At 38.8% G+C, this 23691-nt stretch overlaps 1 protein-coding gene across 2 annotated transcripts in view; it reads right to left on the bottom strand.

The window, feature by feature from the left end:
- LOC111576659 (potassium voltage-gated channel subfamily D member 3-like) overlaps positions 1 to 23691 on the bottom strand; it is a 91539-nt gene that overhangs the window by 10182 nt on the left and 57666 nt on the right. For both annotated transcript variants that reach the window (XM_055010992.1, XM_055010993.1), the window contains exons 3-4: positions 10699 to 10861; positions 3839 to 3940 (exon numbers count right to left, since the gene is read on the bottom strand). In XM_055010992.1, the coding sequence (XP_054866967.1) occupies positions 3839 to 3940; positions 10699 to 10861 (265 nt within the window). The remainder of the gene's footprint in view (positions 1 to 3838; positions 3941 to 10698; positions 10862 to 23691) is intronic.

The raw sequence follows: 23691 nt of genomic DNA, 5'->3' as shown, positions 1-23691 counted from the left end.
CCCATCTGTAAAGTACAGTTGGAGCCACTTCATTAAGTGAAGAGTCTGAAGGAGAATAACCTACTCTAATTTGCTGTAATTATTTAAATATTTATTCTATAAACTACAGTATGCAGTATTAAAGATAAATATGACAGAAAATTTCAAAAACGTTTATCTTCAAAGCGCAGGCGAAATAGCCGGATGTCTCTTTTGGTTCACTCAGTAAATTAAATACCTGAGCTGTATCATGTTCCTGCTGACTATCTTCCAGAGCTTGAGCGTTTCAGTCAAACCATATTTGATTTTACAGGATAAATCGTGTTTCTTGTTACTTTATAGCTGCCTGATGTAATTTTTTTCCCCCAGCTTTAAAGAGATCTCTTACCATCTGGGGAAATAGCATTTTAGACATCCTTCTCAAAGTGGATCTGTGACCCAAATGTCAAGTTCCTGGAGATGTAATGCAGGACTGTGATTTGTAGTTTTCGGTCTGCTCTTCATCTAACTGATGCTGTAAATGTGCACCGTAGGAATCCCATTTTACTACAGATGAGTCTTTGAGTCAGTCAGTCATTAATAGCAAGTAGTGTAAAGAATATCTGAAATCACATTAATGTTCCTAATCAGACATTCTGCTATTTTTATTTTTGGAAGGCGGCCTGATCACCGTCTTACTAGGTTGAGATTGTTAACCCTCTGAACCCCAAAACATGCTGGTTGGTTTGAAAGACGTGCTCTTTTGAACAAAACAAAATAATACAGCAAAATTACATTATTTATCAGGACCAGAAACTGTAAAAACACAAAGGAATGTGCAGATTTTAAACTTTTTGGTTTCCTTGAGAAAACTGACCAAACCTAAGCTTAAAATTATATCCCATCAAAATCAATTTATTCTACATGACTTAAAAATTTACCAAAAATATTTGCTCTCAGCAGATTCTACAAAAAGGTAAAAATTCAGCACTCTTTGGCACAAACACAAAACTATTCATGACTCAGCTGCAACCAGTAGTCATTTGACCAAAAGTCAGGGACTCTTTGGCTGAACCGCAGACCATGTTTACACAGAGCAGAGAGGGAAAAATATATATACAAACATAAAAAATGCAAGTAGTTAGTAGTAAACACCTACACAACCGTTCAAAAGTTTGGGGTCACCCAGACAATTTCATGTTTTCCATGAAAACTCACTCGCATTAGAACACAGGAGTGATGGCTGCTGGAAATGTTCCTCTGTACCCCTATATAGATATTCCATTAAGAATCAGCTGTTTCCAGCTAGAATACTCATTTACCACATTAACAATGTCTAGACTGTATTTCTGATTCATTTAATGTTATCTTCATTCAAAAAAACTGCTTTTCTTTCAAAAACAAGGACATTTCTAAGTGACCCCAAACTTTTGAACGGCAGTGTATGTAGACTTAAATATTGTCCATGCTGATTCCAGTTTGTTTCAGAATTAAAGAAACTGAACTTTATTTTTTGTTTTTTTTATGATTAATGACATTATAGCCATGCCAAACTGCACAGAGGATTTTTGGGTTCTCTCCACTTTTAAACATGCAGGACTGTAGATGAAAAATGAGACCATAGAGCAAGAGGAAAACAACTTCCAGAAACTGCTCAGGGTTCAGAGGGTTATCACCGCTATGCTGTAAGACTGCTTCAGGATGCAAGTGCTGTATCTCAGCTTGGGATGGGTGTTACTGTGAGGTCAGAACTCTTGGAGAGCTGTGTGCAGTCACATGGCCAAACAAGTTACTAGATGGCCAGTAACTCCCTCTGAGTCTGGGTCTGCCTGCTTTCATCTTCTATTTCGACACATGATGAATACAAACAATAAGACATGTGGGACTGGGAGGTTTGGAGGCCAGTGCTCAGTAGTGAAATTTTACTGAACCTAATTGTACTTCTGTTGCTGAGTAAATGGTAAAGTAATACAGTTGTTGATAAGTGGATGCACTTTAAGCATTTGGCAACAGATGATTATTTTCTAAATGTCAAGTGAGTAACTGACTAGTTTACTGACACTGATCGCCCTGGTTGTGATATTCTGGAGACTTGCGGCTGTTACAAACATCTCTTTTGGCATCTTGTTCAACCTTTTCCACTTCCTTTTCTTTTCTCATTGACATTTGTTTGTTGTCCATTGCCATTTTTCCAATACTGGCACAGAAACATGACATTCCCACTGCCTGTCCCTCACTCCTTCCCCACAAAGATCTGATTGATTCGGTTGTTTAGCAGGCAGGGAAACATCTGTCAAACACCAGTCCCAAAATCTGAGCTATGGGAACCAATACAGTTGTGTGGAAGTAGGTTAAGACCACACGAACCATGAGGGCAAATCCTGTCACACTAATGCGAGGAAAGGAAATTAAGTAAACAGCATCCAAAGAGATGAAGCTGAAAAACCTTCTTATGCCAGATTATCATTAAACTTGACAGGATTATCAATAAATCCCCTTTTATGACAATTAGCCTGTGATCTGGGTGACAAATAAATGGCAGTCAAAAAATAAAAAGGCCCAAATGCAAACAGACCCGCAGTTAACTTCTAATCTAAGTATAGGCTGTGAGGGAAGCAGTCATTCTGTCATATATCCCCACACAGCACCACTGGCAGACTGTCAGCGGTGACACCACCGTAATTTGATGCACCAGGACTCTGGCAGCCTCATCACAGACACGCAGAGGGATGGGGGTCGCTCAGCACTCACAGATGGCATTTATATGATAATTCTAACCACTTCCAGACACCCATGAGCTTTCACACTGGACTCGATTAGATCCAAATGGATTTTAGTAACCATCTGCAAGGAGGAGAGTGTGTCACTGAAAGCAAGAGTGATGGACTGGATGGGAAGGATATAGGCAATTTGCTCATGTATTACCAAACACATTTTTGCTGTGGTGGTGACAATTTTTTTGAAAAAAGGGGAAGAGTAGTAAAAGTAGAGTAGAGCACAGTGGTGGATACCTGCATGGAAAAGTTGGCCGAAGCTTGCAAGTGAACATACATGTACAGAAAAGAATAAATAGTTACTAAAGAATAGCTTAATGTTTTGAAAACATAGGATTATTTGTATTCTTGAGAAGATGATTGATTTTCATGTTTTAGGCATGGAGTTGAGGAGATGATTAGCTTAGCAGGACCGGTTGAAAACTCTGTCCAGAGTTTGAAACTAGCCGAAACAATCTCTCCTCTCTCCGCTGCCTCACTGTTCACTGGCACAGTTTTGTTTAGAAGTTCGCTTCAGCCTCTTTTAATGCACTAACCATCTAATTATCACCAAGAGCTACTCAAAAAGCACGTAAAAACCACTTCTGCGGTCTAAGCTTGCCAGTTTCACAGACGTGGATTGAAACGAGTCTCAGAGTGAAAGACAACTAGGAAAAGCACTTTGTGTGATTACACGGATAACACTCGCATGAGTGATTATTGGCATAACTCCTCCGCTATCACCCCTGCCCCGTGTAACAACAAGAATGTAATGACTCCAACTTTTGCTGCTCTTTTATAGACTCTAAATTACTTTTAAATTGTCCTTTGGTTAATTATGGCAGTAACTGCTGCCATTTTGCTGGTGTGTGTGTGTGTGTGTGTGTGTGTGTGTGTACTGCAGATGTGCAGTTGTTGCTTCCACGCTATTGAGTTGCAGTGAACTGAAATAATTAGCAGCAGCGTGTTTGACAAGGAAGAATATGATTAATGTCTCGTACTGAATTACAATCTGCTGGCTTTGCATGTCACTTTTAATGAAGACATTTGAAACGACTTCCCAGGAATCATCGCGCCCACTTTGCTGTTGGTGCGTCGCTCTCGGAGGGTTCAGAGGTTGTTCTCACCGTCAGCTCCAGCAGTTCGTTGAGCAGTCCGTTGTGCTTGCTCTGGAGGAAGGCGTTGGCGCTGCCCGACTTGGCTATTCTTATCCGGGCCAGTCTGGCTTTCTGGGCGTGGGAAGAAGAAAAGGTCACAGCATCAGACAAGGTGGGCGGGAGGTCATAAGAGATGACTAATGCCTTATTTAATGGTGAGAATCTGCCAACTCATCAGCCAAGCTCTGTAGTAATTTTCACAGCTACTACTGCACTGCTCCTACCTCCACTATTTCAAATATCTTTCTGCCAGTGTGTGCAGGATGAGATCTATCTTACAGCTTCTTCTGCTTGCTGTTTACCTGCATATACTCCTGCATACAGCCAGAAATAGCCGGACACTCAAACAACACACCCTTTTGGGAGCCATGAACATTTCATTTCAGGTCTATGTGTATAAATATGTTGCTATAACAGTATCCAAGCGTTTGGCTTTAAAAGGATATCAAAGTCTTCTGCGGCAGGGATTTTGCTCATGTTTAGCCAAAGAGCAGTAGATGTTGGGTGATAAGGCCTGGCTTATATCCTGGTTTCTCCCAAAAGCGTTAAATGGGGTTGAAGTTCTGGCTAGAAAAGATCTTAAACAGCAACTTCTGTATTTTTCCTCACAGATTTCGCTTTGTACTTTGGAACAAGAGCCTTCCCTAGACTGTAGCCACTGAATCAGAAGCATGCTATGTCTAAAATGTGTAAAATATCATAGGATTTAAAGTAACTGGAACTCAGGGGCTTTTGATCAACCACTGGAGAGCAGCTATGGAGCAAAGGCACAAAAGAAAATAAGGACTAAAACTACCAAAAAGTTCCTGACTATTTTGATAATTGATTCAAAAAAATGTTAAATGTTCTCTATTATAGCTGTTCCAATATAAGATTTGTTGCTTTTACCTAAAACTCATGTTTGGTTATTTCTGACCAAGTTTTTGGTATTATACAGTCAAAGGAATAAAGCAAATAATCAATGCACTTATAAAATGAACTGTAGCAATGTAATTGGTGGTGTAATGACATTTAGTGTAGATCACATGAAAACAGCATTGTTTCATGTTTCATAGTTTTTTCTCCGCTTATTTTGTTTTTGATGTTTTTCAAGGAATGATACTTTTATGTATTTGTCTTTTAACTTTTTAACTGTTTACACTTTCATATGTAAAATCAATCCTAATGCTTGGTGACAGTAATGTTTGACTGGTTCTCTCTTTTCCTTCCATTCCATTCATATTGTGTCTTTTCAAATTTCTTTTTGTTTTTATCAAAATTTTATGTGGAAAGATGAACAAACTGGAGCTAACGAGGATCCAAATAAAGAATGAAGAACATCTCTAAGTTGTACGACTTCTGAGGCTGAACCATTTTTAGACAGATCATTTTTAAAACTAATGAAGATTCCAGCTTATCCATAAGAAAAAAAAATGACTAAAGAGTCCTGCTGCAGACTGGGATTGAGACGTAATCGAAGGCTCGTTGCATTTGTGCCGATTCTGCCTGTGAGAGACTGAGGCAGACAGAAAATGAGAAAGGAATTGTTTGGGGAATTTCTTAAAATGAAGAGGATATTAGGGCGGATGTATATCTCCGCCTCAACTGCTTGTGGACACATAAGGTGAGCGATTTCTTTAACCTTGTCCCGCTGCTCTCTCTCCTCCCTGTAAATGCATTTCAGCAACAGGAGACACACGGAGCAATATCTGCTTCCCGGACATGAATCAAAAGTAATGGAATTAGTCTGGATTCTTCAAAAATGGTCTGTCAGACTGCAGATACCTGTGAAGGTGTGAGGAATGCTGGGAGCCCAGATGTAATAATGGTTGTGTATGTACGTGTGCGGTGTGTGAAGGAGACGACCACTGACTGCTTCTTTCTTCATAGCTTCAGCCAAAGAGTGAAATTCGAAACTGTGCTGCCTGCTTTTCTTATTGATCAAAAGCGCTACTTGACACAAGAAAGGGAAAGAAATATGAAAGCATAACTAACTCTGATTCTCCTGTAAGTGTAAAAGCTCGCTGCTACACTGATGTTCTGCTGAGCATTCTGTCTTCTGTGATGGTCGAGCCCAAACCGTCATCTGAGAAACATTTTTTTATTTGAAACGCATTCTAAACTGATGAAATCTCTGCTTTTTATGAAATCCAGAGGTGCAACACACGTCACACTTACTTCAACTTCAAAGCCGACCTGAAGTAGAGACAGAATTTAAGACAAACTGGTTGAAAGTCGGGTCCCTGAATAGTTGATGAATGTGTCACAAAAGGATCAATATTCATCTCCCTGCAGTAAAAACGATTTATTTTCCAGGTGAGAACTGCAGTGTCCATTTTTATGCTGTAATCATCGTAGTTTTCCAGGTTTGTCTGTTTTTGATGCCCTCCAAATCCTATTAATGCTAAAGTTTGTTCAAACTCTAAAGAAGCGAAAGTGTTGTGTGTCCAGATTGAATCATGTTTAAGAAGTCTGACTCCCCACTGCTGGAATGAATGAGTAATTTCAATTATAATTACATTTAATATACCCGTGGTATGGTATAAATCACAGACTCTACAAAATACTGTTGGGAGTAATAAAACACAGTTTAACACTTTTAATACTTGTCATAAAAACTGTTGAGACTGATACTGATAGCAGTAAAAATGGGGAGATTTTAATTCAAAATCCCTCCAATCAGTATCGGTGCAAGTTCGCCACATTCCTCCCTAAAAGTAAATGCCTCCCAAAAGGTGATGGGGGAGTATTACATGGCTGGAGAATTTCTTTGAGGTAAATTACACCCAGCTACACCCAAGTCTGTTCAGCCTGGGCCTTGTCAACCCTCGGACTAAAACCCGGTGATGATAGATTCTGGTGATTTTACTTCATTGGTGGTCTCAGTTGACCGCACAAATCACACTCCAATGTTACCACCCACAGTCCGAGAGTCAGACAGCTAGACTAGAGAAAAAAGGCTCACAATGTTCCCCATCTAAGACAAGTGAGCCTTGAAACTGCCGCGATATAGAGACCTCATCGTCCTGTCTCTCTCTCCTTTCTTACAGCCCAATCAGACCTCTCTCCTCTCTTTGCTTTCTCTCTCATCTTTGTGTCCTCTTTCTCTCTCTCTCCCCTCTTGCCCAGCTTCCTTCTCTCTTTCGCTCCTATCGTCTTGTTTTGCCCTCACGTCTCGGGTGTCAGAGTCTGTCTTTTTTTTCTCCTAGACAACCTGCCATCTCTCAGTGTGGCTCCACTTGACTTTGCTGTCCCATTACCGGTGTGACCTCAGTCCATTTACTGCCTCGACACTCACCGGCACTCTGATGGTGACTATGCTGCACTGCTGATTTGTGCAGGAATAAGAAAGAAGCCCGTCGTCTCCTTCTGCAAGGTTTTTTTTTTTTTTTTTTTTTTTTTTTAAACTTATCGGAGACTTTGGTGCATTTCTATCCAGAGTTGTTTCTATAAATAGTGCATTTTCTGAAGCTGAAAAGGAGAAACTGTACTCTAGACTGAGGCACAAAATACAGTAGTTAGTAGGCAATGACTATCATTAAATCCAATTTGGATTCTCTACTTTCTATTTTCTGACTGAGGAGCTACGATAGGTACATGAGAAGACCTTTTTGTAAAGTCAAATCCCCAGGTGACGACATAATTGTAATGGGAGCCTGGAGCAGCATGTTGTTATAGGAGAATGAAGACAAATGAGATCTAGAGAGGCAGAGGGAAAGACTTTCTTCCCTTCTTCTGGTGCTGGCTTCAGACTGACACTAAAGGGAAAAACAAAGAGTGTATATGACTATGGGAGTGCGCTGGTGAATGAAAATAGCTCGCAGGTGCACAGTAAATGTCTTGGTGACTTGGCAACAATTTATAGTCGTGGGCATTTACCAGAAAAATATATAGTAAGAACAGAAAATTACACGATTTCTGCTCCAGGCTTTCTGTGCACCTGTAAATCACGCTGGATTTAATGCGTAGATGAATATTCTTACTGTGTATGAAGATGACAAAGAATTGAAACCTGTAACTACCTGTAACTTGTCGTATTGTAATGCTGATGCACCTTTTATATAAAACTATTTTTTCATCACATACTGTTTAGAACAACAAAAAATTTTCATCCATATGCTATGAAGGTCAACCTTGTTTTTTTCCAGATGTACATATATTTTGTTTTCTTTTGTTACACATACTAGCACCTTTGATGCTAATTTTAGTCTTCATTAACGGTCAATGTTTAGAAATTATTAAACCCAACTACAGTATTGAGCCTCAGATTTATTTCTAATTATGTCATCTAATGTTTGCTTTAATGTTGTCTTTTCTGTATTTTGAGTGGATTTCAAACCTCATGATTTTAAGCCAGCATGAATATACAAGAACAAGAGAGGCTCAGAAATAATTACATAGAGAAAAAATAACTAATTCAGAGTCCATGATACCATGACAACAGGATGTTATGATAGAAATAATATGAAATGAATCTCCAGCAGCTGGTAAATGCATATTTTGGTGAGATTTCTCAATGATTTTAATATCATTGATTCCCCCAACTATTCATTCAACTTTAAAGGTCCTTATTCCAACTCTAAGAATAACATTTGGTGATTATTAAATCATTTTAGTTAAGTATTGCTTTTTAAATTGGTAATATTGGTATAATGGCATCAGCATTAGTGAAAGATGGTCCTTCATGACCACAGCAAAAAAAAAAAAAAAAAAAAGCTGCAATAAAATGTTATTTCTTTTTAATTTTCTTTTAACAACTCAGCACTGTTTTTGTAAATGAATTCCTCCTTTAAAGTGGGTTATGTCTCCCAGAGTTTCCCCTCTCTCTGCTTTAATGGGATGGGTAAGCCCGAGCAGCCACTAACGCTCGAAGAACTTAATTAGTATGAGTTTTACTGAGGAGTTTTACGGTGCCATCGCGGCCTAAAACATGTTTTACAACCACTGCTAAAAGGAGGAAAATCCTTCAGGGGAAAACCCTCAAAATCCACATAAAAAGTAGCTTGTACAACAACTGTAGAGCACTAAATGACAAACTGAAATACTGCTGGAGTCTCAGAGCAACAAGTCTCATCTTCAACAAGATTGCTGTGTTTCTTTAAGTAGTTCAGCTCGAGGTTTTGCATCAATACGTTTAAATAAACATGAAAATTCATTGATGTTTTTTGGTGTATTGTAATGTTTTGTTTCAAAACTTAAACTTCTAATTATATTATCAAATTACCTTCTAAAATCCATATAAATCTATGTTAAAAATTGACACAAAAGTTTCTACATTTTCAAAACTATCAAAATAGCTTTAAAAAGCACCATGCACTCCAGGTTTTATACTACTACTTATATGAATAAACACTTATGGTCTCTTCTGCTGTCAGAAGCATCCATGCCACTATATTCATATCAAAACAATATTATTGTGTTGTCAACGGACAGGAAACTAAATACATGTAATGAAAGTTTCATTGAACATTTTATGTAAAAAGCTTTATTTGCAATCAGAGAGCGACTTTTTATTATTTCAGTGCAGTACCTGTGGTGTGATTATCTAAAATAATCAAACAACCATAATGTACACTACTTCATTAGTCGGAAACATAATTTGATTGGAGAAATTATTTAGAAAAGTAGTCTCAGTGCATTATCCATCAGCTTCCAACCATTTGCATGAAGCTGTGTCGTCTTTCATGAGAATTGCCAAACCATTTGTAAAAATTTGCATAAATTAAAGTTCCTTTCTTGATGGTATTAAGCGAGTAAACAAAGCCATTTTCATTAAGTCTCCCCTGAAAAAGTGCATAGAGTTTAAACATTACAGAAGCTGGTTTGAGACTGAGGTGGTTAGTGGTTTGATCCCCAAACCAGCAGAGTAAATCTAAAAAAAACAAAAAACAAAAAAACAACACCACACTTAATTTATCCACTCTTTTCCTCTTCTTTACTTCAGTCTTTACTGGACAAATGTATCTAAATCAGAACTGAGCCACACCTGACTGCATCAAAGGCTTCACTCCATTGTGTTGTCGAACAGATTCAAATCAAATTAGAAAACCACACACCGAAGATTTTTATACTACTATGGGTTCGAATCACACTTTTTCCTCCTCAATTAGCTATCAGCAGCTGCTCTTTAACTTAATAGCACTCTTATCTAAGCCCTGCAGAAAGGTCAAGCCAACTGGGGGACTGCAGTGAGTGTGTGGCTAACATTTGGTACTTGGATCTGAAGTGTGTGTCCGTCTGTGTGTCTGAGAAAGAGAAAGACAAGGGGGAGTGTGTGTGTGTGTGTGTGTGTGTGTGTGTGTGTGTGTGTGTGTGTGTGTGTGTGTGTAAAAGGATGTTAAATTAATGTGCATGTGAAGGGGAAAAAAAATTCCTCAATGTGTGATGGTGTTGAAAACTGTGGGATGAAGTAGGTTGAAGGACAGTGATTTGCGATGCAATCGTATAATTTCTAATTGGGGTCAATCCCTTTTGCTATCAGCTTTTTTTTTTTTTTTTTAACGTTTGTAAAATGCCTCCTCTGTACTTTCCATGAAAAAGAAACTCATCTGTCATCAAGATCTTTTAACCCACTGCCATTATTCTAATGATCTGAATATAAAAAAGAGACCTTCAGAAGTGTTTTTTTTTTGTTGGCATAACCATTAGTATCCACCCACCCAACGTTTTTACCTAACATTATATCCTCCCATTCATTCTCATTAACTTAATAATATCTCATATTCCTGTGACACTTTGGCCTTTTGAAAATCAAGAGCGATTTGTCTCCAACACACACTCATTTCACCCACACACAACCCTCGTCTGTCCCCGCTGGAGCAGACGGGGAGGATACAGAAAACACCTTTCACCTTCTGAGCACGGCGTTTGTCTGCTCTCTGGTTCTGGTGGTAGATGCGGCTGAAGTTGGAGACGATGACGGGGACGGGCAGAGCAATCACCAGCACGCCACTCAAGGAGCAGATGGAGCCGAAGATCTTCCCAGCGATCGTCTTTGGCACCATGTCTCCGTACCTACAGATGAGACGGATAAGAGGAGTCAGACAGTGTGACAGTGTGTTGGTACAGATATATGGCTTCAGATAGACTCCATCCATCATCCGCACAGTCAGTTTTTAGGCACATTTTTACAATGTGTCGACAACTTTTCAACAGTTTTTGCCCTCTTTTACATTTGTGCATGAAGACACCCGAGGGAAAAGGCCAGAAAAAAATTGTAAAATAGTCTTTGCCCTTTGGCTGAGAAAGAACAATAATAAAAAAAACTGTATTTTTTGAATGCACCTTTGGGTTGTTTGGCCTGCTTCTACCAACAAAAAGTGATGTATGCTGCCTCATCAGAAAGGCAATAAAATAAAGTATAGAAACAGTAAAAGAACCGCATTTTAAGTCCAGACGGGGACCCTTGTGTATCACTATACTAGCTGATGAAACCAACACATGGAAGCACGTAAAAGAATCACCAAAGCATCAAAGTGCTGGAATATTTAATACTCTCATCACATTCTCTGAAATGACTTTATATTTTAAAAAAGGTGCGTGAAAGATAAATGCATGACTTTAATTTCGCCAAAATTTCAGAAAAAAATATTTAAAACTGCATTAAGCAATTTCAATGGAAACATAATTACTTGCTCCACGTCGTCATTCACATCCACCAAGGTTGAATTAATCCAAAAGCAGCAGGTTTCAGAGGAATTCTCCTCATCCTGCTTTGGCTTTGTCTGAAAGAACACCTTATTTCAAAATTCTAATTTAAAATCACAGTTGTGAAACGCTTGTCAGGGAGGATGCAAAATAGTCTTTTTCAATTAAAATCACACTGTGGCTTTAAACTTGCATTAACTGGCAGTTTTTTGGCTGTTTGGAGCAGCGAAACAAAGCCACTTATGTTCTTTTTCAAGTTGATATGGTGATGCTGCATATTTACACATCCAACAGATAAAACAAATGTTGGAATTCATTTGGAGCTGTATTTCTTAACATCTAATACTGACCAAAATGTACTGTCTTTATAGCTCCGTTTTATTTGCTACCAACTCCTGAAGGATGAAATATTTGGTACTTTAGCTGGTTTGCTTGTTTACCAGCTAGTTGCTATCAGATAAATTGAGTGTTCAGAGAATAGCTGCCTGTAATGTGAATGAAAAGAGTGAACCAAAACAGAAAAGGCTCTGCAGAACTGAATGAAAACCCAAAGTTTGATGACAGTTGGTTCGTTGTGATCCATTGATCATATAGAAATTTGATTAGAGCAAGTTTAACAAAGGTTAGACGGCATTATAATCTTCACTTCTTTCCCTTTCTCTGTTCCTCGTTTTAATGCATGTCGTTCTCTGCTTCCTTTGGGCCTCTGATAATTTGATTACACAGGTGAATGGCTGCTGTAACAGGTGGACGGTGTAAGGGAGATAGGACCACTGCTATCTATGTGGCTCAGACGGGGCATAACAAAGCCTTGCCAGTGGGATCCAGGTCCAGCAAGAAGCCAAGGTTGACTCGCTGGCGAAAGCTGTGGGCCATGATGCCATGTAGTGGAACAAATTGATTTTAAAATGGGCTTTTGGGACGAGCTTGTAAGCTGCCGAGAAAAGACACTGAAGCTGTTCTCATGTAGAGGCGGCTGACATCAAGGTTAAGTCGCGTGATGTGATTCAATGGAAAACTATGACTGCTGCTGCACAACATTTCACAATTTGTGAAAAAAAAGCTGATTAGAAAACAGGGAGGGCAACACAAATAACTATTTTGTAGTTCTGGAACTAATCTCAATCCACGACCAAATTATTTCCTCAAGAGCCACTTTAAAAAGCTGACAGAGCACAGAACGTTGATTTTAATCCTCTGAGTTTCACTTAAACACTTGGACTTGTCAAAAGACTTTTTTTTCCCCTCTGACCGTTTGGCCTTTTCGGCTCCTCTGAGTTTCCTCTCCACTGCGTTCTCGACACAATAAGAGTCTTGACAGGTAAGGCCTATGCACCATTGACCACTGCGCCTCTGCAGGGCCACACTCTGCCCAAATGGGGGTGTGTTCTGGCTTTCCACTTTTCTGACTGTTGTTTTTTGGCCCAAAAGCTCCCACACTGTCTCATCCTCCTCGATGAAAAGTGCTATAATCACTCGACTTACCTACCTCCTGCTTACTACCCACAGAATGAAGAGCAGAGGGATTATCACAAACCCAGCCTTCTGCTCTGCCTGAGTAAATATGTGCGAGAGGAAAGAATGTGATGTCGCTCAAATCCTATTTCAGAATGAATTTTTCTGATTTCTTTTTTTTTACACACTAAAGTTGAGTACTGATAATACAAACCACAGTTAATGAGAAAATGAGTTTAACAGATTATAGATTAATATGCTGCCATTAAATGATAAGCAAATGATTAATTGGGCAAACTAAAATAATGTAAAGTCCAGAGTAAAATGCATCCTTAAAAGTATAAGTTAGTGTAATGTAATTGTAAAGCTCTCATGATGTTTGCTAAAAACCTATTCTCAAAACAGGGGCATCATTCATTCAGGTTTTTTTGAGGGAGCAAAGTTTCACAACCCTGTTGCATTGTTATGAAAAGTGTAATTTTATGGCATGAGTTTTCATGAAACACACTACAGGAGAGTCTGTTGATTTATGTTATTCTCTCAATTTATAGAAAAAATATACTAGATGGATGTAAGATCATGTATGTCCTGCATCTTATTACATTATCCCTGGAAAAATGGATGGATGGATCTTATTTCATCAATATTCTTTATTTACTACTACAATGAAAAATGTGTTTTTCTCGGTGGAAACAGCGATACTCTTGATTGTTTAAATTAGCATACGTAAAGAAGCTCACATTCTCATCATGTAGCTTCTGTTTTAATTTAAACTATTTAATGGTGGTGTATGCAATTCTAATTTAGAACACAGGATGACTGAAGTCAAGCTGTTTTCATGGCATGAGATGAGATTAACTATTCACACCGCAACTTGCAGTTAATATCACAGTTTTGTTCCTACATTGCTTCCATAGCTTAGGTGCTGTTCTGCCTTTGGTTACAACTATTTTGGCTGCGTAGGAATTTGTGGGTCGTTTTCGGACGGTCCAAACCTTCGTGAATGTTCTCACTGCAGGAACTGCCTCTTTTTTTCTTTGAGTAAAACTTTTTCTCATGTAGTTTGAGCAGTCAGGACGGGCAGGCTGATGTGTACTGCAAGCAGAGAAGAGTCAGAAGGATTATTAACAAGCGATGGAGATTTGACCACAGGGCTTGTTGTTATTGTTGCTGAGTCCTGCTCCTGGCTGCCAGACAATCAGACAAATGATTTCACAGTTCGCTCCGCTTGCTGTCTCTCAGCTGATGAGAGATGACATTCTCCTGGCTGTGCATTTGACTGCTTTGTTGTAATAATGTTTGACACCTCATACCCACTACGATGTGTCAAACATCATTACAACTACGATACCATGGAGTATTCAAAACCTTGCTCTTTGCAGTGAGTTGGTCCACAACAGGATGTCGTATTTCAAGGGGACTCGGGCGTAAAACAGTAAAATGGTGAACTGGTTGTAATTACTTTTGTTCGGACTGAAAAAGACTTTGACCTCTCTTTTATTTTGAAGCCACCCCTTCATTCATGGCAGCGATCACCTGCTGTGCAAAATATAAATGTATTTTATAATCAAAAGGTCTTCATCCAGTCTCTGTTCAAAAGAGTTCTTTAAATTGGGTTTAAATGACTGCTGATGATTTGATTGGATCGGTCTGATGGTCAAAACTAATCTGCCACTGCCTGAAGCTCTGCAGCATGTTCTCATGTGCAAAAGTACTTCTATCAGACAACATTTAAAAGAAGAAAAGCACTCAGAGAGCGCAGTATTCTGCCAGGGCTGCTCATTAGTTGTATCATTTCTGATGGCTGAAATCTTGAAAAAATTTGTGGCAGAAATCACGGCACTATAGAATGTGTCCATTTAATATAGATGTACCCACAAACAAAATGACCTTGCGCTGAACACAGGTGTGTGTCTTGCATGTGTACGTTATGTATACCGAATCGCATCACCTAAATATGTGGCGGGTGGCGGGAATTGATGGGACTCGGAAACACGTCCACAATTTAATCAACTCTTCCTTGCATCATTTCCGATGGATAAGTCCTGATAAGTCTACAATGGTCGATTTTTAGTAGGATCGCAATCATGTGATCGTCAGCAGGCAACTGACGTAGTGTTTACTTGTTGTCATAGTTATAGTGACGCTCTTTAACAAATCCATGGATCCAGACTATAAGCTGCATCACTGCCAAAATCTAATCAGCTGGTCCTTGTGTCATTTCTGAGATTCCCTTAAAATGTCATCCAAATCTGTTATTACGTTTTTTGACTAATGTTGCTAAGAGACAGACAGAAGGATAAACCGATCATCACATAACTTTTTAACAATAACAATTTTAGGCTACCTCCACACTAGCAGGCTTTCATTATAAAACTACGTCCGTCCAGATGAAGGATTTAGAAACATTTTAGAAATAATCTCGGTCCATACATGCATTGGACATGCCGGTCTGAACAAGAAGCTGAGGGTTGGTTGTTTTGCTTAAAAGTCATGTTTTAGAGGCATGATGATTTAGGGAAGGACATAGTGTTGAAGTGATTTTAGATTCAAGATTTTAAATTGTGCTGCCTAACGCACAGTATATTGCTTCAAAAATTGGTTATTGGTCTACGTGTTTATAATAATTGGCATCAGATTGGTCCACTATTAGCCGAAATGCATAGAAAAAGTAAAGTTTTATAAAATACATTTGTATGTGTGGACAAGGCCTCGTCTTTGCATGCAAAAACTCCTTTATTCTGAATGAAGCCACTCTCCTGATGCATGAGGCGGTTGCCAGTACAGATTAGATGCTGCTCTGGCCAGTCAAGGATGTGGTAAATAAATGTGAAGTGAATGCAGTATTTTTACTGTTTAGCCTTGTGATGTCATGGCGAATTATAAAACAACAGCCACTGTGATAAAACCCTGCCTCATACTGATGAGCTTTCAAACCGCTCTCCTCCTCAAACTGGACTGGATCGTATTTCATTGTCTCACAGGTATCTGAGGCAACAGTCTCCCGTCGATGTGGATACTTGCAAATGCAGGGCTGTTTTCTGTTTGAATACCCTCTTAGTCATGCTGCTGCTCCAGTAATTACACAAACTTTTTATCAAGCGTATGTTTTTTTTAGTTTACAGTAGAAACCGGGGGGGAGAATTGAGGCTAAAAAGGCTTTTTCTCATCTGAACCTCCTGCTGTAGCTTCAGTCATTATTCAGCCGTGAACACAGTCAGAGGGTGGCATGGCTGGAGAGCGCTGGCAGATCTGGAAGCAGCACGCCACCAACTACTTAATAAAATGTGCATGATTGCAAAAGTAATAAATAAAGTAGCACGCTTAGTGTATCCCAAAGTAGAGTCATTGTGTAAAAAGAATGACCTTTCTCTAAAAAACTACTCAAGAGACAGTAATAAAATATTCTGTAGTAAAACTGCTCCAAGACACACAGCTGAAGTATAAGTCATTACAGGCCACCTCTGACTTTATGGACTAACAGATCTGAACACATCACACCACTTCTAAAATCTCTACACTGACTTCCAGTCAGTCACAGAATAGATTTTAAAACCCTACTGATGGTTTATAAATCCCAGAACGGTTTAGGCCCAGAATACATCTGTGATATGTTCAGAGAATACAAACCTAGCAGGGCTCTTAGATCCAAGGACTCAGGTCAGCTAGTCCAGGCCAGAGTCCAGACTAAACATGGAGAAGCAGCATTTAGCTGTTATGCTGCAAACAAGTGGAACAAACTGCCAGTGGAGATTAAACTTTCACCAAATGTAGACACTTTTAAATCCAGGTTAAAAACATTTCTTTTCTCATGCTCCTATGCATGAAATCTGCATGGTATCTTTTAACTCATCTAAACTGTTGCTTGCTTTTAATCATTTTAATAAAATTTAGTTACTGTACACAATTTTATTAGGATTTTTGCAATGCCTTATATACTTTTTAGTGTTTTATCTGCACCCCACTGCAATGCTTTTAATGTTTTATGTAAAGCACTTTGAATGGACTTGGACATGAAGTGTGCTATACAAATAAACTTGCCTTGCCTTGCCTTGGCTTGTGATAAGCATTCTACAGTATTTTTTGAGGCATCTGTCTAATCTGACGGTTGTATTGTGCCAACTGTATACATTTGTATCAGTTCCACACAGCAGTGGAGAAGCAGACTTGGAGCGACGGCTGCAATGTGAATTATCATGAGATAGAAACCTTCTAAACAAAACAGCAGAATAATTATGGAGTCAGTGAATCACTGACAATCACAAATATAAATAATTTTGACTGAATACTGTACAACACTGCATTTCAGGTACTTGGTGAATGTATGATTTGCCTTCATGTTAGCTGCAAACCGTTTCAAATCAATGTACTGATACACAACGACAAACAGGCAGACAAACAACAGGTTCAAAGTGTAGTTAGACAATGCATCAAAGAACGAAACACAGCGTTAAGGTCATTTTCTCTGGTAAATGGACTTCAACAGGCAGTTATTACTTTGCTTTTTCCTTCTGCTACATTTTAAAACAGAGACCTAAGCAGGTGGAAAAATTATTTATTCAGTCATGAGTTTCATCCGTTGCAATCTCCGGCTTGTTTTGCTCTTAATTAGAAGAAGCTCTGCTGTTGCCTCCACAACACGTGGAAGGAGCAGCGTGCTCCTGATAGATCTGTGATGGGCATCAAATAAAACAGAATTGGATTGGACATCCTGCATCAAAAAGCCACCATGAAACCAAAGCAATCAATCTGGCTGAATGATTTCTGCTCATGGGAGGCAGAACTGAAAGCGGTTGAGTCTAACTTTGTTACAGCCATGATGAAGAACATTTAAAACCGTTATCACAAGAGCAACCTCGGGACAGAAGGAGTTTTTAATCACACCGTGTTATTCTTGGGTTGACGTGTGCTTGTGAGCTTACACTGTAATTTGTCATTTCATTTATTTCATAAAGATTGATCACCTACATGAAAGAACCTGAAAAATACCCTGAAAACCTATAAAATGACCACTGTTACTGCCATCAATCAAGCCACACACACACACACACACACACACACACACACACACACACACATGCACACATTTGTACTCTCACTGTCTTAGTGAGGACCTACTTCACCTTACCCACTGTAACTAAATGCCTATCCATCAGCTAAACCCATACACTGCATGTAAAAGATGGATGTAGCCTCCATGACGTCACTAACTGCTTTGTGGACTACCATTTGGAAGCTTGTAGTTTGAACTTCGGTAGCCACTATCTCGGCCTTTTGAAATGAGCGGGATGAACAAGGGGTCGATTAAGATACACGCTGCTTTATTGTCCATTTTACTCAAAACGGGGCTACAATCTACAAAATGAACATCACGCTGTATTGAAGGAGATTTAAAACTAGCGATAAAGTCCATAAATTCATGAGGAAAATGCTTACCGAGGTAAGAAATCAAGTGAGAAGTAGGCCTGCTTTCTCACAGATTTCAATACAATCTGACCTCTATTTGCAACCAGAGGAGTCGCCTCCTGCTGGCAATTAGATGTCCAAAAGTAAGGACTCAACAAAACCTTTAGGTTCATGAGATGGCTTAAGAAAACACACACACACGCAAATCTGCAACTGTTTTGGTCTCTGAAAAACCAGAAACACAAACACAAACAGCTGGATAACATCAGTAGACTACCTCTGAAGAAGCAGCGGAGAAAGCAGCACAGCAGGTGCAGTAGCTGAAGATGGAGGGTCACTGCAGGCTGCTAATGCTACCTGCAAGCTGACGCCGATTGTTTCTTATGCTGCAGCTGAAGTGTTTCCCAGAACTAATTTAATGGACGACTGGAACGGGCCTTAAGAAGATCAAAGCGAATAAATAAATGAATAAATAACACATCGATGCTACATGCGAGACAGCTGAGCCTTCAGAAAAAAATCTTAAAGGCTCTGCATCCAAGGAAAAAAAAAACACTGAGGGGTGTTCTAAATGTTTGAATCCTATTATGGACTACAACTCAACCTTATGTTGATTCTGGCAAGATAAGACTTTAAATGTAATAAAAGGGCAACAACATCAAGTTTGTGCTTCTTTGCACCAGATTTGATTTTATTATTGTGAGAGGTAACAATGTCAGAGGTTTTAAGGTAAGAAGACACCAAGCTTAGGTCTTTCAAACAAGAATATTATACTGTATATTTGCTGTAATGAGGATAAATTTATCCCACAAAGCCGAATTGGTTTAATTTTTCATGAGAACATCAAAGGCGAGGTAATACAAACAAAAGTTGTGGGAAGGATTTGCCTTGTTTTCAGCATGACACATCCACATGTAAAGTTTTGAAAATAGCCATTTGCTAAATAAGGATGGATCATCCTCTCATGTCTTTAAAGGATTAACTATAACAAATTTAAATAAATCTCCTGCAAATTTGCTAAGCTGCCGAATCCTGATTGCTTTTTGTCACAGGCACACATTTGCTGTGTGACAGTGGTGGTTAATAGAAGATCTCCTGGCACGATGTTTACATAATCTGCCTTGAATCTGAATGGCTCTAATAGGACGCTGCCAGAATCAGTGCTGGATAATCTGTCAGTAGATACAAGTGCAGAGTTTGGAGAATGTCAGTCCACTTTGTCAGCCACTCCAACGATCACCCAAACAAAGACACAGTGAAATACAGGAAAAAAAAAACCTTGTTAAACGAAGGTTCACCATTGGCAGCGGAATCAATACAAATTCTACACAAGTTTTTTTTTTGTTTTTTTTACCAAATACAGATTGTTTTTCACCTGTTCCCACTGTATTCTGTGTCTTTCTCATAATACAGAAGGCGTGGGGATTTGAGGTCCTTTAAATTTCCCAAAGATCTGAGTAATGATCCTCATTTTCATGAACTCATGACACCATTCTGATACTACGGGAAGCATTTTTTAAAAAGAAATTGCCATTTCATGTAGTTACACTAAATTGGCTCTATAGTAGTTGTCATTAGTAGCAGAGGAGTTTGCCATATCTGCGCTGGGTCCAAATTGCCTTTACATGAATGAGCGATTCCCAGGAAATTATCTATGTAATCCAACATTACCGTTCGTAATGTCACCTCACAGCTCTCTTTACTGTCTGCTAATGCAAATTGAACCTTCCCTGCAGCTGCTATTACTGACGTTAAGGATAATCGTACCCCAAAAATGAGTCAGCTAAACAATCAAATACCATTTTGGGGATTTAAAAAAAATTGGATCTCTGATGCATATTGCAGGAGGAATTCAGATCTCAGTTGATCAGACATGATGGGAAAAAAAGATCCCCACTGTTAGTAACAGGTTTAACTGTAAGGCAATGAACAACTCTAGGCTCTATGGGTAACAGACACCTGGGAGGATTTTAAAATCAATTCTTCTTGTTTCATCACCAGGCCAGTGTGACATCTAAAAAAAGTCAAGCAAAAACTGGGATTTTAGTAGTTTACCATTTACCAATAAATCAGATTTATAAGTTAGAGACTGCCAAAATAACAGCTGTTTGACAATGAGGCAGTGACAACGATGTTATGAAATATAGTCTAAACATTTCCTACTGCAGATCAATTCAATGTAATGCAACAGTAATGAAGCACAACAATTTTAGTCATATTAGTACCAGGAGGCCTCTTCAGGTAATGTGTCAAAGTGTCCAAAAATGGTAGTAGCTGTATCCTTTTTATTAACATGTCTGGTCTCTGTATAGACAAGATCAGAATACAAGAGGTTACTATAACTATAATTTCAGCCAATTACAATTTGTGCCCTATTTTTGATCATTTTGACCAGTGTCAGTGATGATGATAGTCAAGTACTTGCTGAGAGTTCGACACATCAACATGGCAACAATGAAGTCTGATGGGAAAAGAAAATAAGCAGCTCGATGATCAGAGAGTTTGTAAAAAGACAACGGTTTAGCCAGATTATCTAAACCACCCAGTCTGGAGGTTATAAAACCAAAGCGAGCCCATTGAGCTTAGGAATAATATCTCATTGCAGAGGAAAACTACTTTATGTGAGTGTGAAACTATGATAAGTACAGCAGGTCAAAGTTGAATCAAGAAGTTTTTCTGTAAACGGAGATGGACGTTCACAACAGGGAGTTTATCTTTTTATCAGTCACCTTTGTTTTCTCTTCCAATAAGTTTTCCACCCGTCAGTATTTCAGTGATTAACTTCAAATTATTTGCCGTGCTTCCATATTACTGTCAAGCAAATTTAATCCAAACTTTTAAAGTGTTGCAGTCACAAAGAAAATTCATATCAGGCTCGTTTTAATTAACTGCTTTGAAGCTAATAAACTAGCCTTTTTAGTGTTATCAGAAGGTGGTGGTACAGGCGAAAATACACATCGCAGCAATAAACGAAAACAAAAAGCGAAAACAAAATGAAAAGCAAAACCACACTATAAAAAAATAAGTATGGGCTTAACAAAAAATAAAATAAAATTAACACAACCGTTGAGATTAATCTTTTTTTTTGGACAACTTCCGATTAAATTATATTTTCAGTTTGAATCAAAAGTATTCAATATTAGATCATGATTGGTAGCTGTTTACTCAAAAACATTAAGTTGTTGCAACTAGGATTTTTGTTGTTTTTAAAAGTAACGTGTCATGGATTTAGTTTGGAGCTTTTAAGGTGGCAAATCTATCTGTCTATGTGTCTATCTGTCTGTCTGTCTGTCTGTCTGTCTGTCTGTCTGTCTGGATGGAATACATCTCTTGAATTACTTTAAGAGTGCAGGTGTTGTCAACTGCCAAAAAAAAAAAAAAAAAACAAAGCTCAAAGAAGAAACAAAACTTTGGATATCTATTAAAGAACATGAGGATCAACCTTCATGAATTGTTGTCAATTAGGAAAGTTTTAATTAATAATTAACCCTGGCTATTATTTACACTACCAAGAGAAATGCTGACTGAAGCTAAAATGATCCTCTACTGATTGCTTTACTGAACTTCAGTTGTGTGATGAACCCAAGTGTGACACGCTGAAATGCAAAAAGTACGTAATGTCAACAAGCACACAACACACACACATATTTTTGACATAAAATATCAAGGCTAGATGAGGACTGCACATTCTAAGCTCAGACTTTTTAAGCCTCTTCTTATAGCAATATTGCATGAGTGTTAAACGACAATAGTTAAAAGTTAATGTGATGAACGTATTCAGAAACACTGCTGAAAGCCTCATTCTGTGTGAGTGAAATCAAACATTACTTCATGCACTCTCCTTCCCCTGCAGGTAAAGCAGCATTGCCGGGTCAAACACGTCTCCGCAGCACCGCCACGGTCCTGTTTGCTGCTCTCTTTCTTATTTCAGGACACATTTACGAGCCTCTCTTTTCCTCTCATCAGTGCAGAGCCAACCCTGAAACCAATCTGCTCCACTAAATCTCAAGAAAGTGAACATGAGAAATGGCTGACTTGACCATCTATCCAGGGGGACCGCAAGGGTACACAACCTGGTTGTCTTGATATTCACACACAATCTCACCTTTCTGTTCTCCACTGAGGGGAAGCGATAGACGGGGGGGGTGATAACAACGGGCACGAGAGGGAAGAACGAAAGAGGGGCCGAGATGGGATTAAACAGGAGGAAAAGAAACAACCCGATGTCTGTTATTACACACACAGGCATGTGAGGGATGTGGGATATTAGTTCATGTGACCTGCTGCCACTGGAGAGAAAGCGCCATCCATCATGACCTGCATGAGCTCCTGTTTGAATTAGAGGCTGGTCTATCTCAGCAGGGAGAGTTAACATCAAGGGCAAACCAGGCTGCCACAGAGGGCCCATGAAAATGACCTAGACGATAGTGAGTTTATTTAAAAGCTTGAATAAAGCAGGTTAGATTGAAGTTCATTGTTGGCCAGAGGATGATGTATGAGAGACCAACAGCTGCACAATAGCTGCAAATAAAAACAGTGACTGGCTATTTTTTTAAACCTTTATATGATCGGAGAACATTTACATAATTTACGCTGTCCTTTTCAATTACCAGCTGAATATTCATACCCCCCAGTGTACACATGCAGCCAAGTAATAATGATAGAGTCCTCTGATCTTTTTTCTTTACCAAACCACATGAACGGTTACAGTGAGTTTAACAGATTAAACCAATTATTTGGCATCGCAGGTTAAAGATGGACCAAAATCCATGCAGCACAACCAGCTAAACTGTCTTTTTCTGCTGGACTGTAGTGAGTTATTCAAGTAAGATATACTGTATTCTCAAACAGTATTCTCAACAGGAAGGGATGAAAAGCGGACGATAGAGGTCTGGTAAGCTCATTTGTTTCTAATGATGAACTTTTCACTTTTTCACAATTAAACTGACACTGCTCCAGGAAACATCACTCGAGGCACTTTATCAGACTTTGTGCAGCTTCATCTGGAGCCTGAAAACACACTTCGATGTGTGAAACTTGTGAAATTCCAGCTTAACATCGATAATTGCTCAATTTAATGTTTACCTGCATGCCAGTTATAGGACTGTGATGGGAAGAAGACCTTGTAACAGCAAACTGGACAAATTATTTCAGATATTACATTGGGAAAACAGGGCAACGTGCAAAAAACACTCATACTGCTAGATGTTATCTTAAAAAAGAGCCATAACAGTAACAGATAAATGCTTGAGAGTTACACATCTACAAGTTAAGGTGATTTAAAATTTATATTCATTTCCAGATTTGGCTTTGAAATGTTTCTTAGACCTTCTATT

The sequence above is a fragment of the Amphiprion ocellaris genome, chromosome 5, assembly GCF_022539595.1.
Source record: "Amphiprion ocellaris isolate individual 3 ecotype Okinawa chromosome 5, ASM2253959v1, whole genome shotgun sequence".
Taxonomy (NCBI): Eukaryota; Metazoa; Chordata; class Actinopteri; family Pomacentridae; genus Amphiprion; species Amphiprion ocellaris.
This window is presented reverse-complemented; position numbering and strand designations above follow the sequence as displayed.